This window comes from Giraffa tippelskirchi, chromosome 8 (assembly GCF_054371585.1).
Source record: "Giraffa tippelskirchi isolate mGirTip1 chromosome 8, T2T-mGirTip1v1.2.pri, whole genome shotgun sequence".
Taxonomy (NCBI): domain Eukaryota; kingdom Metazoa; phylum Chordata; class Mammalia; order Artiodactyla; family Giraffidae; genus Giraffa; species Giraffa tippelskirchi.
Genome location: NC_137282.1, coordinates 152,515,982 through 152,535,453, shown reverse-complemented (window position 1 = coordinate 152,535,453; position 19,472 = coordinate 152,515,982). Strand labels below are relative to the sequence as shown.

Genomic DNA, 19,472 nt, shown 5'->3' with positions numbered 1-19,472 from the left:
GGCCTGTCCTCAAATCACTAGTCCACTATCAAGAAAGTGTTAACAGTTTCCTTCATTTCCCTATCACTTTCTTCCTCTTGAATGAACTGTTTTAAAACTCAGTGAGCCTGATGCCTCAGGCCAAGAAGCCAAAGGGGTAAGTGTTTTAGAAGAGAAAGGACCTCTTTTCCTTTGGGCATAACATACTCTCTTCTTCCTTACTTTATTCTCTGCCTGGTACATAACTACGCAATGAGCGCAAACTTCCTTGTTTATCCCGAGTATGAGAAAGAGAGAGGGTGATGGTGTAAAGGCTGAAGGGCATTTACGTGACCCAGAGGAAAGTGAAAGTGAAAGTCGCTCAGTGTGTCCGACCCTACCCTTTGCGACCCCATGGTCTCTACAGCCCATGGAATTCTCCAGGCCAGAATACTGGGGTGGGTAGCCTTTCCCTTCTCCAGGGGATCTTCCCAACCCAGGGATCGAACCCAGGTCTCTTGCATTGCGGGCAGCTTCTTTACCAGCTGAGCCACAAGGGAAGCCCCATGACCCAGAAAATTAAAAAAAAAAAAAAAAAAAAAAAGTGCCCCAGAGAATTAGAATTAATTCATATCAAGATGCCTAAGGCACTGAATCAAAGAGCAGAATAGATCCTTCTAGGGAAAAAAAAAAACCTTTTAATCCCAGATGGAATAAGCTCTGGGACCCTTTAGCAGCCCTTCAGTTCTTTACTTTAGAGCTGCCACTGACTCTGTGAAAACAGTTGTTGTCGAGAAAAACATATTATGGTCTAAAAATACTAGGTTTGCTTTTACTCTTAATTCAAATGAATTTGGTTTTAGACCATTAATTATTCTAGAGATTTGAAGATACGCTATTTTAGTTTATCACTGGGATAATGCAGGCGCCTATTTACCCAGAAGTACCATATCCTGAACTGCTATGCTGTCAACAGAAATAAAAATACCAGAGACACTTCTTGCTGTGGAATACATGAGGAAGAGAACAGCCACCAGGTTCTAACCATTAGGAAGGCCGTGGGGAAAGGAAATGGGGAGGAAGGGGTCATAACTGAAAAGGGAACATTCCTCCAGCAAGAATTCAGAGCGCCTCCGCCAGGCAGAAGACGGCAGTGTCTTCCCCGTCAAGTTAGATCTGGCCAGAGCATGAAGCACAAGCACCAACAAGCAGCCCTGCTAAAAACCAGTCAGCCTCCCTCAAGCTAAAGCCAATCAGTTAAAACCTTTATCCCAGTGTTTGTGGAGGAGCTTCGTCTGAAACCACATGAGAGGGAAGAGAATCTTCAAATAGGACCACCAAGGGGACGACCACCAGGCAGACAGGCTTATGATCGGGAAGCCACCTAAGCAGTAGAGGTGAAGAGTATGAACTCTGTCCGGCCACCAGCATTTCAGCATCGTATCGGAGCACATCGGTGTGCCCTACAGGGGAGCTCCACTTAGCAAGGGGAGCGGGTAATGCATAGTGACGGGGAAATATTACTTTTAAAAGAATGAAATCAACACTAGAGATCAAAGTCTGATCTAGAACACAAACGGATACTCACGTTAACACCACGAGCCAGGCCACGGATGACTAATTGCTCTGGCTAAGAAGACTGGAGGGATTAACAAGTACTACACATTCACTGGTTATTCAAGGGGATTTTATATGTGTGTGTGTGTGTGTGTGTGTGTGTGTGTGTATGAGATAAGCAGGCAGTGATTGGAGAAATTAGAAATGTGTGACATGGGATGACAGATGATTACATGGATACCACTTCGATACTTCGCAGAGCTGGAGAACGGAGACATCCAGAAGTCTGTAACTGCATCTAAAGAAATAAGCTCTCTTCTAATGGGCGTTCCCTCACCTGGAGTTTGGAACTGCACTCTCCTGTCACACCCTGCACCCACTGGGGCTTCCAAACAACCACTCACAGGAGACTTGCTGTCCAGCATGTTGTTAAATGACCCACTGATGCGATTTTGTCTGAGCGTGAAATGCCGGTGGGGACTCCCCCCAACTTGGTGAACAAGTGGCAGAGTGGAGCTTGAGTCCCGGCTGTGGTCCTCTCTGTGCTGCACTGTCAGAAGCCCCCGTAGTTAATCTTAATCTCTAATCCTTTTTTCTTTTTAAATTTGTGGCCGCACCGTGGCACATGGGACCTTAGTTCCCCAGCCAGGGACTGAACCTGGCCCTCTGCACTGGAAGGCAGAGTCTTAACCACCGCCACGGAAGTCCCTTCATCCCTAGTCTTAATGAGGCTTAATCCCTAATCTTAACGATGCTCTTTTCTGTTATTCTATACTCTACAGAGTAATATATCACACTTGCTTTTTCATCTGGCCTTTTCTTGACACCTCATTTTTATATTGAAACATGTACATTGTCATATGTGAAACAGATCGCCAGTCCAGATTCAATGCATGAGACAAATGCTCAGGGCTGGTGCACTGGGATGACCCAGAGGGATGGGATGGGGAGGGAGGTGGGAGGGGGGTTTAGGATGGGGAACACGTGTACACCCATGGCCGATTCATGTCAATGAATGGCAAAAACCACTACAATGTTGTAAAGTAATTAGCCTCCAACTAAAATCAATAAATAAATTTAAACAAACAAACAAACAAAGTATTAACACAGAAAACAGAAAAAAAAAAAAATTAAAAAGAGGGGTCCTTGAAGCTAAAAATCCAGAAATAAACAAAAAAGGTCAAAATCTTTATTCCTGCAACAAAATACCCAATTGGATATGCCAGAAATCTGACAATTCTCTAACCACACTCAAGTTCCTCTCAGAGTCATTTAAAGAGGAGAGAGAGACAGTAACTGTTTAGGGTCTCACCATTACTATTCAGCGTTTTCATGATAACCTCCATCTGCGCAAATTCGTAGTTATAGTCTGGTTCTGAGGAAGCTTCACTGGCTGCGTCCAGGTCGTGCTCCGGTGGGCCTGTCTCTTTTTCAAAGTCTTTCAACCAATCTCGCCGTTTCCTCTTAGGCAAATTAATTCTGTGGGGTTTTTTGACCATTAGAGAAAATCAACGTGTTTCACACTCGGGTAACAGAAAAGATGTGTCAGTGAACATAACAGCACAGAGTGGTTACCTGAAGAAGTGGTTGTTTCCCCACAGGATTCGGTCCCCGTGCCACAGCTGGGTGGTGCTGCACACGAGGGCGCCGTTGACACAGGACCTGGGGGGACACGGAAGCGGGGGGTACATCAGCTAAAGAGTAAAGGGCAGAAAACTCTGACCCAGGGGCTCAAGAGGTAAGCAGGGGAACTCTCTCTTAAGAGACGTAATGTGTCACGCAGTGTCCTTTATTACTTTAAACGCCGAATGATCCTTCTACAAATTCAGTTTCTCATTCTCACCAGCCACATGCTAATTCTCAAGAGCCGCACCTCCGTGTGTGTGCGCGCCTGCTCACTTGCTAAGTCATGTTTAACTCTTTGCCACCCCGTGGACTATAGCCCCACCAGGCTCCTCTGTCCGTGGGATTTCCCAGGCAAGAATAACGGAGTGGGTTGCCATGCCCTCCTCCAGGGGATCTTCCCGACTCAGAGACTGAACCCGTGTCTCCTGCATTGGCGGGTGAATTCTTTACCGCTGGGCCACCAGGAAAGCCCACACCACCTCGATAGTGGCTACCAAAATGGTCTCAGCGGAGAGAACTTTTCCACGGTCTCAGAAAGTTCTACTGAGCAGCGTTCTTCTAGAATAAAACTAAAAACAGTTCCAGAGTAAATCAGAGAGAAATATAATAAGCTTTACTTCTTTTACTTATTACTTCTGTGATCATCTGTGTCTTTAGAGGATCCCTATTCCAGGTGCTTGCTTATACACACACATACACACACACACATGAGCATACACATGAACATATCATGCTCTTACTACAATAATATAAAAAAGAAAAAGCTACGGAAACTGCCTGGTTTGGCAATGTACCCAAGCCAAGAAATTAGCACAGAAGTAATTTCCACTTGGACACAGGCCAGGGGTACATGGAGGAAGCAAATATAAAATCTCTTCACAGGAAATTATGTAGCCTCATCCAGGCCACAAGACTCCTACAAACCACTGAAGAGGAACAAATCTAAAAAATCATGAACTGCTTTAGGAAGCAAAGTTATCAGCAGATACAACAAACAGTTGGATTTGACGCTCCAACAAAACCAAAGAAGAGCATTTCCAATAAAGGCAATGAAATAAGTAAAAATAAAATTACTAAAGCACACAATGGAGTAAAAACAAAATTCTACTAATAGAGATCAGGTATATCTTAAAAAAGACTTCTGAGACTTCTACAAATGAAAAACAGAGACACTGAAATTAACACTCAATAGAATGTAGTTAAGCAGCAGGTAAGACATGTGAAGAGAGAACCAGTGGACTTGGGGAAGATCCAAGGCAATAACGACTATTGCTTCACCTCATGTCCTTCTCTTGCTGTGTCTCCATCCCATTCCCATCTTCACAACCAAGATTCTCCGCCCACTTCCCCACCTCCTATTCTTCCTTCTTTGTATTTTTTCATTCCATACCTACAACTGCCTGGTACTCAAACATCCCCTGGTTGTTAATGTCTTCCTAACTGCTATGTCCCACAAAAGCTCTTTAACCTCTATACTGACCTCTTCTTTAAATGTTCTCTTTCCTTGGATTCCATCATTGTACCTTGCCTCTCTGACTCCCTGTCTCAGCCCCCTTCATGGATTATCTTCAGATTATCCCACAGACATTGGTTTAACACTTGCACTATTCATTCTAGGTCCACTTTCAAAACAGGTAACACATAACACCCAGCTCTGTCTCTTTAGTGTAGTGTCTACAGCCCTAAATCCAATGTGCACCTGGAAATCTTCACACTGATATCCCAAGGACAGCTCAAACTCAAAATATCCCAAACTGAACTCAGTACTACTTATTACCTATCATCCTGCAAGCATGTTCCTCCTCTAATATACCTTATCTTAATTTAGTAGCACCCCTGTTTATCTCATTTCTAAGACAGAAATTTAATATTGCTGACTTCTTTTCCTTTACTGAGTTCCTATGCTGTCCCTGAGCACATCACTAAATCTCGCCAACTCTTACATAATTCTAAAATATATCTTGTTCTTCACTTCTTTTGCTATTGTGCATTCCCACGACAATAGCATATCCTAAGTCCTGCAAACTCCACACACTTTTATAGTGATCAGACTTGCAGGTTATAAAGATCACTTTAGAAGGAGCACTTAGCTTCCTGTAAAATAACTGTTGTTTCTGTACATCCTCCTCCACAAGGCTTTGAGTCACTATACTTGGGCATTCCCAGCACAGAGCCTGGAGCAAGTATACTGAATGAATGAACCACTGCCCTCAGGTTATAGGAAAGGAGGAGACTGGGCATGGTGGGGACGGAAGAAGAGTAGGGTAAACAGACTCGGAGGTAAAATAAAATCAGGTACAAGGAAATCTCCTGAATAAGATCATGTTCAGATATAGAGTTGAAAGAGAAAATGATTAAATTGTTACATTGAGTGTGTGTGTGTGTGTGTGTGTGTGTATGAAAGTGAAAGTGAAGCCACTCAGTTGTGTCTGACTCTTTGCGACCCCATGGACTGTAGTCTACCAGGCTCCTCCGTCCATGGGATTTTCCAGGCAAGAGTACTGGAGTGGGGTGCCATTTCCTTCTCCAGGGGATCTTCCCGATCCAGGGGTCGAACCCGGGTCTCCCGCTTTGTAGGCAGACGCTTTTACTGTCTAAGCCACCAGGGAAGTCATGTGTATGTATATACACACATAATTTTGTCAGTTAAAAATGTAGGAAAAAAACTCCAGAGCTTCTAATGGGGGAGTACAGCACAAAGCTAAATTTTATTTGAACTTGGAATAAATAAAATTTAAGGGATAGTATCATTTTATCATTAAATATGTTAACAATATATCACTTTAACACAAGACCTACAAATTTCATGAATTTTGCATGCTAGTAGTTTTAGTCTCAGGTTTTCATCACTTGGAAATGTATATGGCTGATATTAACAGAATAATTTGACGTGAATGTAGTGTTCTTCATAAAAATATGTTCTGAATTGCAATGTTCTGCATTAATGAATATTGTTTTAAGACTTCATTTTATACGTGCTTATAAAATAATTGAAGACATCATTTAGTAGAAATTAAAAAGTAAATATATTACCCTGTTAATTCTCAAATTTTTACATATTATAGCTTAGCTTAGGAAGTCTTCATATAATGGGGTTATCTGATTAATAACTGCTTTTCATATAATGCATTATATGGGTAACAACTAACTTTATTCAATATTTATGTGTGTCAGGGGCTTCCCTGGTGGCTCAGATGGTAAAGCGACTGCCTGCAACGCAGGAGATCCAGGTTCGATCCCTGGGTCGGGAAGATCCCCTGGAGAAGGAAATGGCAACCCACTCCAGTACTCTTGCCTGGAAAATTCCATGAACGGAGGAGCCTGGTAGGCTACAGTCCATGGGGTCGCAAAGAGTCGGACACGACTGAGCAACTTCACTTTTCATGTGTGTCAGGCACTGAGGGAAGTGCTTTATATGTTTTGTCTACCGTTAGCCTTATTTATCACATGAGGGAATTGAAGATTAGATAAAAGAGGTATCTTATCTAAGATCACCCAGCTAGTGAAGGCAGAATCCGCCACGCCGAAGCTGGTGCTCTAAATTTTGCTTACACAGCTCTCTATAAGCAGAAGGCAAAAGCTAGTGTGGCCTTAACTTTGATAACTGAAGAAACAGAAAGCGGCAGTCTACTCCTGAAAATGAGGCACTTAAGCTATGTTAAGGTACTTTTTTCTTTTCTTTTTGTTCTTCCCTACCATCTCTTTATTTTTATTATTTTAAAATTATTTTTTATTGGAGTCTAGGGCTTCCCAGGTGGCTCAGCAGTAAAGAACCCGCCCGCCAATGCAGGAGACATGAGTTTCATCCCTGAGTCTGGAAGATCCCCTGGAGAAGGAAGTGGCAACCAAACACCCCAGGATTCTTGCCTGGAAAACGCCATGGACAGAGGCGCCTGGTGGGCTGCAGAGGCGCCTGGTGGGCTACAGTCCATGGGGTTTAAAGAGCTGGACAGGACTTGGCTACTCAACAACGATGACGACAATAGCTGCTTTACAATGTTCTGTTAGTTTCTGCTGTGCAGCAAGGTAAATCAGCCACGTGGACACACATATCCCCTCTTCCTTGGATTTCCTTCCCATTTAGGTCCTCAGAGAGCAGTAAGTAGAGCTCCCTGCACTACGCAGTAGGTTCTCATTAGTTACCTATATGGTACTTTTCTTACCGTGCATTTTCTTTTGGTGTGAGGCTGACCTCTCCATCAGAGCCAATGTCGATCTCACAGTGCTCAGGCTGAATTCCTATCCCAAAGAGCTGGATGTCCTGAGAGGTATCGGCACCTACCCTGGTGTGGTCCTGGTAACAGATCGTTCAAGAAAGAAATACCTACATTTGCAGGTAACTCAGTAAAAGTTTATCACAGTCAATTTGAATAAGCTAACAGACCACGCATGACAATATTAGGTGAACCAGACGGGAGATGCGAGATCTGGTGCATCGTAGGTCAAAAGCTTACCTTAACACACAAATTTAAAATATGTTTAAACACTACAGAAAAAAAAAAAACAAAAAAAACCTAATCAACCATAATTAGCTATTATTTTAGAACATAAAGAAGTCAGATTTGACAGTAGAATACCTTGAGCTCCAATTTTAACTTGATGACTATTTATGTGACCATGGCCAAGCCATTTCATTCTAAGCCTGTTGTTTTTTTTTTCTCCCGCAAACCCAAAACAGTATTATTATGATCTAATGAATAGGAATTCTTTCTCAAGAATCACCTGAATTAACAGTGAAATTCTTTGAGAAAAGCTATATAAATTCAAGAATCACTTAAAATAGTTTCATGGAAAATCATATTTTCAAGTATACAACTTATAAAATGATAACAGTTGAGTTGCTAATACTAAATTACAGAGTATTCATGCCTGTGGGTTATACAGTGTACACATTAGCATGATTCTTAAGTACTTCAAAACTCAGCCATGTGAGGACTGTGATTCCTGGTGATTGGGCCCAGTGTGCAGCCCCTTTGCTTGTTTTGTTGCTCTAAAAATCATGCAGTCTCTGTGATAATGCTGCTGCTGCTAAGTCGCTTCAGTCGTGTCCGACTCTGTGCGACCCCATAGACGGCAGCCCACCAGGCTCCGCCATCCCTGGGATTCTCCAGGCAAGAATACTGGAGTGGGTTGCCATTTCCTTCTCCAGTGCATGAAAGGGAAAAGTGAAAGTGAAGTCGCTCAGTCGTGTCCGACTCTCAGCGACCCCATGGACTGTAGCCTACCAGGCTCCTCCATCCATGGGATTTTCCAGGCAAGAGTACTGGAGTGGGGTGCCATCGCCTTCTCCGTCTGTGATAATAATACTTCCCTATTCAACAGAGAAAGTGCAATGCATGGTCTTTCAAAATTAAGATTTCAGAAACAATCCCTTACCCTTTCATCCTTTCCTAAATGAATAGATTTTAAGTCTACAAGTGGACTCTCAATAAGTCAGGGGCTATTTGTGTCATATTTGTTTCTGGAAAAAGTAGAAGAACAAGGATTCTAGAAGACTGAGGCTCCTTTCTTCATTCCAAGCTTATTCTCCACTGCATTCTGCATATTCATGAGGCAGCTCAGAATCCCTAACGAAGGAGTTTGACAACCACTGCAGCGACCCCTGCAGTGTGGTCAGTGACATGACCCTGACGTCCCAGGGCCAAACCCAAGAGCCCACACCCATCTCCACACTTCAGGGTGATCATGGGACCAAGAGTTACTTCCTGAGGATGCAGGTTCAGAAGGGATGGATATGGAAGAACCCTAGGGAAAAACCCTAGCTGTGTAATCTCCCGTCAGAGTCTGCTTTAGCTTGTGCTGACCTCAAGATCCCCTTAGGATTCCTCAGAAGCATAATGGTGACTTTCCAGAGCTTCTCAGGATCCCGTCGCCATAGCCAGAGATCACCCTGACACCCTCGGTGGCTCCCTCTGCCCCTCTGAAATCAGCCCAGCTAGGTAGCGCCAGTATAATATTGATTGGTCCAGAAGTTTGTTGGGGGTCTTTCCATAACATCTTATGGAAAAGATGCTTGGCCAACACAAACTTTTTGGCCAACCCAATACAAAACAGCTAGTTCTCGCTCAGTGGTAACTTGACTGAACTACCATTTCTCTTACTATTAATGAGAGCTAAGCTGGATACAAAAAGCAAAATCATGGGGACAGTTACCCAGACCCAAGTGGGATTGTACGTGACGGAATCAGGGTGGCCACTATCTATTAATTTACTCTCTTACCTTTAAATAATAAACCAGAAGCTCGTTGAGAGCAGGGTCTGCGTTCAGGTTGACCAAGTAGCATTTGTCATCTCCCACCTTGATACCAGAAGTCTCCAGGGAAATCCCCATGCTTTCAAGTTGCCGCTGCCTCTCCTGTGCAGAGACAGACAAAAGCAGACAAGCTCTGTTAGTTGCTCAAGTCAGGAGATGTACCTATGGAAAGCCTAAGTCACTATTTCTGGGGACAATGCCAGTGAAATGACACATTCTACTCAGCTCAACCAAGTTTCTGAGCATCTAAGACATGTGACATCTTGTGTCGGTGTCATAGGAGCATGAGGGCGAACCAGGTGCCATCCTGCCCTTAAGGGGCTTCCAGTCCAGTGGAGGGGATAAGACCACACGGCTAGAAATGAAAGACGAGAGCCCCGAGCCTCTGAAGAGGAACAATGTGCTGCAGGGCTTCAGAGGAGGGAGACTGGGATGGGTTAAGAGTCCAGGAAAGGCTTTAGGAAGAGAATACATTTGAGACGGTTCTGGAGGCACAAGAAGAATTTCAAGAGGAAGAAACAGGGGAGTAGCAGGGTTAAGGGCAGAGCAAAGTATGGAAAGGACTCAGGATGCACCAGGTGAATGCAGGTGTCAAGAACCCCTAGTCCAAGGACCCAAGCATAACACAGGGAGCTCTGCTCAATGTTATGGGCAGCCTGGATAGGAGGGGAGTTTAGGGGGAAATGGATACATGCGTAAGTATGGCTGAGTCGCTGTGCTGTGCACCTGAAACTGTCGCAACATTGTTAATCAGCTATACTTCAAAGTAAAATAAAAAGTTAAAAAAAGAAAAAGAATCCCTAGTCAATGTGGGAAAGTAGTGGGAGATGGGGCTGGAAGAGCAGGCCTCTCCTTTTTGCAGAGGGCCTTGAATTCATTCAAGTTATTCATGAAATGTTTTTTGTGTTAGGTACTAACCCTAGGGCTGGGAATACAAACAAATACCCTAGAGCAAACAAAACAAAGTTACTTCTTTCACAAAAAAATTATATTCTAGTGGAAGGACACAGTCCATAACAGAATAGACAAGTAAAATACAGAATTTCCTAAGGTGATATGCGTTATGAAGAAAAATAAAGCAAAGTAGGAGTTACAGAAAGTTAGGTGTGTGCTTGTGATATCTACAAAAAACATATAAGCAGAAGGCTGGCCTAGGTTCCGGGTTACTGACTTCCAGCTACCTGACTGGGGTGGTCCAATGCTTAGGAGTAGTCAATGAGATGAAAATGATATGAAATGCACAGTGTAGAATTCATATCTCACACACACAGACACTCAAACACATGTGCATGCTCAGTCCTTGCTTTTTATCTCAAATAAAGTTCATAACAGCATTTTCTAATGAGCCAAAGAATCAAACACATTGAAAAGCCTATGATGTGCTGTATATTATAAATTCTCTGCCAATGCTTTGCCAGGTGATCTGAAATCACAGATTTTTGTTTAAAATGTGAAAAGCAGGACACATTAAAGATGATTCCTGTAGCATGCCTGCACAAATTCTGAACTCTCCAACACTTCTAGCAAACACAGGGACCAAGCAGCAGTTGATACAAGACAATGAAGTCAGTGTCTAAAAATGGATTTTTATAGGCTCTAGTTCAGCAGAAAAAGCTCCTTAAGGCTTTTTTTCGGCTGTCTCGGGTCTTAGTTACAGCATGCAGGATTTTCAAATGCAGTACATAGGGTCTAGTTCCCTGACCAGGAATTGAATCCATGTCCCTGCACTGGGAGCAGGGAGTCTTACTCAATGGACCACTAGGGAAATCTCCTTAAGACTCTTTGAGGATGTCAAGTAGTTTTACAGAAAAGATGGCAAATGAAGAAGAATCACTATAGCACAGGGAACGATACTTAATATCCTATGTGATAAGCCATAATGGAAGAGAATATTTTTAAAAAGAATGTCTATATGTGTACAACTGAGTCACTTTGCTGTATGGCACAACACTCTATGTCAACTGTACTTCAATTAAAAAAAAAAAGAATCATAATATTTTAGGCCTGGGTTATTAAGCTACCTGTGCAATTTCTTCTGTTTTCCTGAGCTTCTCTTCCCAAGTCACTGTTAGTTCTTTTATCAGCTTTTCAGACTCTTCGAGCTTCTCTTTCAGTTCAGGGGCCTTCATAGCCTTTAAAATGAAAGCAGAGATATCTGATTTTCTCATTTTTTCCACCATTATGTATAAGACAATCCCTTATTGTCCTTTTTAAGAGGTTATCAACTGTCTGTTGGAAGCAATTAAGCCACACACTGTCAGGGGGGCTTTTAGACCTTTATTAATCAAATGAAATGAAAGAATAAATGGCTGCTCCTCTTAAAACGAGAAAAAAGAAATTCCAGTGCCCTGAATTAAATTGATATAAATCATCCCAGAGTAATTTTATTCATCATACTTAAATTTCACATTTAAAGACCTCAAAGATGCTAAAGTTCATCTTCAAAATAGAAAAGTATGAGAACAAATTATTTGAGTAGATTTCTTTTTCAATAAAACAAAGACCAACACACATCACTAATAAACACATCCCAGTTATATTAACCTACCAGGAAAGGTAGAGTCTCTTCTCAACTATTTTAAAATTTGAGTCTGGGCCATTTGAACTACTTTTCTTACTGATGGTAATAAATTTACCATGTTTATTACTCAATTGGAAATAGGACATCTGGTTAAAAGAGCAGTAATTTCCCTCTGAGTTTGCTCAGTGAGAATAATTAAGAAGTCTAAGTATAGACATGCAGCTTAAGAAATCTCAGGGGGCCTTTCCTTGGGCCCCATCTGCTTTTATGACACTCTATAGTAACATGAGGCTCTGCAAAGGATAACCCTACAAACAAGAAAGATGGCAGAGCTCAGACTAGAAGCTGAAGTGGCAATGATGTGGGTCTGGCTGAGGATGTGTTAACTGTGTCTCACTGTGTTAACAGAACCTGCGAGTGACATTTAGTGCTGGGTCCAAGGGGACATACATGAAAATTCCATGTGAAGGCTGAGCATTGAAGAATTGATGCTTTTGAACCGTGGTGGAGAAGACTCTTGAGAGTCCCTTGGACAGCAGGGAGATCAAACCAGTCAATCCTAAAGGAAATCAACCCTAATATTCATTGGAAGGACTCAAGCTGAAGCTGAAGCTCCAATACTTTGGCCACTTAATGCAAAGAGCCAACTCGTTAGAAAAGATCCTGATGCTGGGAAAGATTGAAGACAGGAGGAAACGGGGACAACAGAGGATGAGATGGTTGGAGGGCATCACTGACTCAATGGATATGAGTTTGAGCAAACTCCAGGAGATAGTGAAGGACAGGGAAGCCTGGCTTGCTGCAGTCCATGGAGTTGTAAAGAGTCAGACACGACTGAACTACAACGTGAACCTGTTGTGGTTCCTCTGGTCTACCCTTTGGCCAGGCATTGTTCTGGCTACCAGGTCTGGATTACAGGGTCACAGTAGAAATACAGATTCAGAGACAAGAGGGAGGACAGAGATGATAACCTCCAGACAAACTCCAGAGTCATCACGCTCCTCCTAGGAACGACTCTCATCACAGTTTATCAGCATTTTAATTTTCCAGGTGTTCTGGTACCCTTCTTGGCTTCAATGAAAAACAAATTAAGCTTGATGCACTCAGTGATGATTAGAATGATAATAAAAAAGAGCACCATTTATTGAGCACTTCCCATGGGCAACTCATTGTGCTAAGTGCTTTCCAGTATTGCTGTTGTACTAGGGATAAACACAATTAATAAAACATGCTTCCTGAACTTGAGGAACCCGTAGCCCAGAAGAGGAGAAAGACATGTAAACAGTTATAATGCAACCCCATGATCACCAGTAGATAGAATCTTCAGGTCCCTATCTCTAACCTCCCTTTGTTTGTGGGGTCAGAAAACAGCAGTATGAAGGAAGGTAAACTCAGAAGCCTTAGGTACACAGCTGAGTCCTGGCAGGTAGAAGCATTTAACTGAAGTTGAGGCACTTGGCATCCATCTCAGTGCTGTTACTAGTGCAGTGAGACAGTGCCTCCCCTGGCAACAGCTATTAGGAAGTGAGTATGGTTATGAAGTCTGGGTAAAGCCAAGGAAAGATGGTAACGATGCAAAGTGATTTGGTTCCCTGTCAGGAGTTGATACAAATGAACAAAATACAAAATGAATTACTCCTAATGCTAATTATTCTTGACCATCTTGTCTGCCACGACTTAATAAGGAGATGATACAGAGCTAACGTCTCTGAAAATAGCAAGGCCACGTGGAAGTTGTCATATACACTGTTAATCAAAGCAGCACCTTTGGGTCTTAGGATTTCACACTGGAAGGGTGAAGGGCCAACTGACTGCCTGAAACAGTTAGGCAGTGGCAGCAACTCTCTTAACTGTCCGCTTCCTCAACCGTCAGTGCCTGGGATGCAGCCTTGCATTTCATGCTTGTTGTCTTCACAGTGCTTAGCACAGGGAAGATGCTCATCAGCTCAGCACTGCTGAACAACACGAGGTGAGCTGAGCTGTGAGCGAGTTCATCTCGGACACTCAGACGCCAGGAGCCAGGGAGCCTGGATCACAGGGAGCGCCGGGCTCACCGTACCTCAGCCTGCGAGAGCTGCTCCCTCAGTTTCTCCACCTCCTCCCGCAGTTCTCGGATGACCTTCGCGTTCGGATCCTCATTCACGACGGCGTGGTTAACGATCCTTTTGGCCCGATCTGCGTATCTCAGTGTGGAGAGGGTCTCTTCGTAGTTGTCTGCTGCTGGGCTAATGGTGGCGATCATGGAGGTCTGGCTGTTGCCCCCCAGATTGTCCTGCAACATATTTCAAATAGCATCTTAGGAAACAGGGCCCGTTCTAGGCACAATGCAAGAGGGAAGCAGCTAACGTGCGCGGATGACCTTCTCTGTGACGAGAATTTGATGTGGAAATGGGCTTGTATTTCACACAAAATTTTGTGACAAGAGGAACAGTGATCTCTCTCTATTCACATCAATGCACAATGCCTGTGGAACAGCATTATAATGGAAAAATGGCAACGGGAATGAGTCTCCGTCCTTGCGTGTTTAGGAATCATAGTAACACTACTGTCAGAAGTTCGCTGTGCTGTCTTTGGTTAGCTTTGCACACATCTCTCAGCTGTCACCACTGAAACAGCCAGTTTCTAGTTGGAAAAGAACACGAGGGCAATGAATTACCTTAAGCAGCCAAGTGAGGACTGAGTCGCGATAAGGCACAAATTTGTTTTTACCCTTGCCAGCTGCCTGGTCAGCCAGCGATGAGATAACCAACCCCAAGGTTGTAAGTGATCTGCCAAGAGAAAAAGAAAAAAATTAGTTTTATGGAGCATTTATTTTGTTTACATAATATAATAATCCTTCCGGGTACTAAGTATAAAATTATGCAAAACAGTAAGTCCCTAAAGTTGATCTCATTAAGTCTACATTCGTGGAGAAGCTGAGGAAATGGAAAACAAAAAGTAACTCCCTTAGTTTAAAAGAATGAATTTAGAATCCCTGTAGAATCTATTTTGTTCAAGAGACAGGGGCTGTGAAACATTTCAGAACCTGGAAACATACATTTAAAAGGTTCCTTGAGAGAATTATAATTTACTCTGAATATTATGTTTAAAGTCTCAGCCAGCTGCTCTTTGAGTCTAACCAGTACTACTCTGGCCTCTGATTTTCTAGGAGTAACCATGTAACATGTAAAGCATACTTCCACCACACATTACAAGGTATATCCTGTTCATCTGCTTAAAGCTGGCAAGCTTTTTTCAATGTTGAGTTACCACAGTTGAACAAAAACAAAGAACCACCCAAACAGAATCCTGGAAGCCTTTCCAGGCCTACTGAGTCAGACCCAGTTAAAGGTATCTCCAGGTGATTCACACCCACATTAAATTTTGAGAAGTGCTGGCTGAACAATACCCAAAGTGATATGTCCATTCAGGTGCCAGGCCTGGGAGTCTCAAAATGGTGCTGGGACCAGCAGCATCAACATGACCTGAGACCTTGTTTCTAACATTTCAAATGCACTATCTCCGGACCCATGCTGACCTACTGAGTCAGGAAGCTGAGTTTCAACAAGGCTTCCAGAAGATTCTAACGCAAGAAGAGTCCGAGAACCACTGGTCTAGGCTAATGAGCTTCCCCTGGTGGAAGTGAAAGTGTTACTCAGTCGTGTCTAACTCTCTGTGACCGCATGGACGGTAGCCCGCCAAGATCCTCTATCCATGGGATTCTCCAGGCAAGAATACTGGAGTGGGTTGCCATGCCCTCCTCCAGGGGATCTTCCTGACCCAGGGCTCGAACCCACATCTCTTATGTCTCCTGCATTGGCAGCGGGTTCTCTACCACCTGCACCACCTGGGAACCTCCACTGGTGGTTAATACATATTCTTTATACTTGGAAAAAAGATCACCATAGAAACAACAGATTTGTGGTGTTGAAGAATGAAGGACATCCTCATATCATAGTTAAGTACCAACTGTTCTTTTAAAAGAAATCAACTGGATTCCAAGTTTAGCAGCCAGAAAAGATCAGTCTCAGGACATCTCTTGGGAATGCTAGGAAGGTAACATGATACCACAAAGACAAAAGGCTTTGTAAATGATGAAAAAATTAAATGCTATTACTTATTTATAAAAACCAGGAAGATCACAAATCAGCAGGGGACTAGAGGTTAGCAAGTGAAAGACAACATGGCTTTCTTCCTAACGTTAACAGTAGATTTCCATTAAATAAGCCGAAAGGAGTAAAACCATATTTCCCACAAAATACAATTCTCCAAAGGTGAGTCACTGAGAAGTCACTGAAATACAAAGCAATGCCAAGAGGCAGAAAATGAGCCAGAATTTTAATAACTAAGAGCCATTACTGCCAAGTGACATAAAGATGTACATCATAATTGACAAATTTAAAAGTTAAACAAATCCACCCCAAGAGAAACGAAAACATATGTCCATACGAAAATTTGCATGAGAATTTCATAGCAGCGATAGTCATAACAGCCAAAAGTGTGGAAGCAGCTCAAATGTCCACTGAATAATGAAGGTAAGAATAAAATGCAATATGTCCTTGCAGTGGAGTAGTATTTAGCCATATCAGAGGAATGAAGTTCTGACACGTGCGACAACATAAAGAACCTTGAAAATGATAAGAGAAAGAAGCCAAACACAAAAAGCCACTGTCCTGGGTTATATAGTGCCCCCCACCATCCAATTCATGTCCACCAGAGCCTCAGGTATGTCCTCTTTTGAAAATAAGGTCTTTGCATAGGTATTGGGTTAGCCAGAAAGTTCATCCAATTAGTGACTATGTTGTTAAATAAAGTTCTTGGTGAAAACGTCTTTTATTTTTCTTAAAGCTGAATGAGGTACCGTAGTACAGTGGATGAGAATCTGCCTGCCAGTGCAGGGGACATGGGTTCAATCCCTGGTCCAGGAAGGGAGGACCCCAACCAATGGTTAACGATTTTAAGAAAGAAAAATGTGCATGACCTATATGAAATAGAGGAAAAAGAGTTCAATATAAGGAAAAAACACAGTTCTGCCTAGATAAAGAATATAGGGCATTTTTCACATTTTGCAACTATTGAAATGGAATTCTCATTTGGAAGCAATCCTTTGGGCTATTCCTGATTTTTAATACCCAAATGCAGCAGAAATTAATTTAATTCATACCATCCATAAAGAGCTCAGTGACTCAAGGGTCAATATCAGCAACTCTGAGGTTAACAGTGGTCCTACAGCTCTATATAACTGAACAAGTTTATATACAAGCTCTATATAACTGCACAAGCCAACAAAGGTCCATCTAGTCAAAGTTATGGTTTTTCCAGTAGTCATGTATGGATGTGAGAGTTGGATTATAAAGAAAGCTGAGTGCCGAAGAATTGATGCTTTTGAACTGTGGTGTTGGAGAAGACTCTTGAGAGTCCCTTGGACTGCAAGGAGATCCCACCAGTCCATCCTAAAGGAAATCAGTCCTGAATATTCATTGGCATATGAACACACACTAAGGTTAGTACAGCTGTGTGCCTCATGGCATTTCTGAGGTGCTGGACCGACCTCTGGACTTCTTTTTAAGTGACAAGGATGAACTCATCACTTGGTTGTCACTGGAGTGGTTTCAGTTGCCTGCTGCTGCTAAGTCGCTTCAGTCATGTCCGATTCTGTGCGACCCCATAGATGGCAGCCCACCAGGCTCCACTGTCCCTGGGATTCTCCAGGCAAGAACACTGGAGTGGGTTGCCATTTCCTTCTCCAGTGATTGAAAGGGAAAAGTAAAAGTGAAGTCGCTCGGTCGTCTCCGACTCCTAGTGACCCCATGGACTGTAGCCTACCAGGCTCCTCCATCAATGGGATTTTCCAGGCAAGAGTACTAGAGTGGGTTGACATTGTCTTCTCCTTCTGTTGCTTGCAGCAGAATGTAATCCTTGGCTTTTACAGAATTAGTTGAAAGGTGATCAAGTTAGTGGCACTGAGTTTAGCACTCCTCCCCAGAAAGTCCCCACTCCTTACGGGAAAGGAGAAATGAAAAATGTGGCAAATTATGGGGAAAGGACAGCACCATCATATGACAGGAGAGGAAAGAAAACAGTGATATCTAGAGTATGGGCCTCATTTCCACTCACCACTGTTATCTAGTGACTGATGAAATCATTAAATTCAACGTTCATCCAATGAGTGTCATTCCCAATCTCATTTCCATGCCAATGATTGCGGTATAATTAAAAAGCCTGTCCTAACGTTTCCAAAAACAGGGTCTTTTGCACATTTGTTCTGGACACATTAAAATGTTATACCTAGAATTCCGACATCAAGTAAAATCAAGAATGATAGAGTTATATGAGATTCACTGCAGGTTCTCAGAGGTTTTAGCACTGGGAATCTCCAAAGGAAGATTTGTTGTTGTTTTTTAAATATTTTTAAAAATAAATTTATGTATTTATTTTTGGCTGTGCTGGGTCTTCGTTGCTGGGCAGGCTTTTCTCTAGTTTTGGAGAGTGGCAGCTCCTCTCTAATTGTGGTGCGTGGGCTTCTCATTACCGTGGCTTCTCCTGCTGTGGACCACGGGCTCCAGGGCGTGTGGGCTCAGTAGTTCTGGCTCACTCAGGAGCTTAGTTGCCCCACGGCATGTGGGATCCTCCAAGACCAAGGATCAAACTCGTGTCTCCTGCATTGGCAGGCAGGTTCTTTACCACTGAGCCATCAGGGAAGCCCTGAAATATTTTTTAATTTATTTGGCCATGCTGAGTCTTAACTGTGGTGTGTGGGACCTTTAGTTGCAGCATATGGGATCCAGTTCCCTGACCAGGGGTCAAACCCATGCCCCCAGCATTGGGAGCAGAGTCTTAGCCACTGGACCACCAGGGAAGTTCCTCTGAAGGAAGGTTTTACAAGTAATCTTTCTCAAAATTATTTACCTAGGAGTCATTTTCTCCCCAGAGCCACCTGAGGAACTAGTATTTCTCAAGAATGCTTTGAGGAAGCCTAAAGTGACAATGGCCCATGCCTCAAAGATACGGCTACTACCTTCCCAGGAGCAGATTTTTGCTATGTCCTTCGTGGGTCTCTTGTGTTAAGATATGTGGATATCTTTCTTCACATATGTGTACCATGTGATGTACAAGTAGTAAATTAACAAGTACCACCACCCGCCCTCGAACAATGGACAGAAGGCAGGCCACTTTTACTCTTCGGAGATACAAGCTCATGTCGTGTTATGCAGGCAAAACCCACTGATGTGAGGTTTCCAAGAAGAAATGAACAAGCGTCATGGAGGGTACTCAGGAAGAGAAAAAGGAAGACTGAGTCACATGAAAGATTAGAAACACTGTGCTTAAAAGTTATGACAATATAAATTATAAGACAGAATCCTAGGGATAACATATATTAATATCCCTCGAACAAGTGTTCAGAAGAACCCATTTTTTAGAAATGTTTGGTACATACTCTATTAACCGCAGTAACTGAAATAGAAAAAAGACTGGGAAAGATATTCATTCGATGAATACTGTTGGCATCTAAAGGTTGGCTGTTGCTGAGGATAAAACAGAACCATCTTTGGTGACATCCCTCGGGGTATGAGAGTG

General features: G+C 42.9%; 1 protein-coding gene across 25 annotated transcripts in view; it reads right to left on the bottom strand.

Moving 5' to 3' along the window:
• Positions 1 to 19,472, bottom strand: part of KIF13A (kinesin family member 13A) — a 198,443-nt gene that overhangs the window by 51,365 nt on the left and 127,606 nt on the right. For 14 of the 25 annotated variants that reach the window (XM_081518112.1, XM_081518124.1, XM_081518129.1 and 11 more), the window contains exons 10-17: positions 14,572 to 14,683; positions 13,975 to 14,187; positions 11,416 to 11,526; positions 9,362 to 9,496; positions 7,305 to 7,435; positions 3,091 to 3,177; positions 2,828 to 2,994; positions 1,223 to 1,342 (exon numbers count right to left, since the gene is read on the bottom strand). In XM_081518112.1, coding sequence (XP_081374238.1) covers positions 1,223 to 1,342; positions 2,828 to 2,994; positions 3,091 to 3,177; positions 7,305 to 7,435; positions 9,362 to 9,496; positions 11,416 to 11,526; positions 13,975 to 14,187; positions 14,572 to 14,683 — 1,076 coding nt within the window. The remainder of the gene's footprint in view (positions 1 to 1,222; positions 1,343 to 2,827; positions 2,995 to 3,090; positions 3,178 to 7,304; positions 7,436 to 9,361; positions 9,497 to 11,415; positions 11,527 to 13,974; positions 14,188 to 14,571; positions 14,684 to 19,472) is intronic. The other 11 variants (XM_081518134.1, XM_081518135.1, XM_081518117.1 and 8 more) reach the window with 1 other exon arrangement.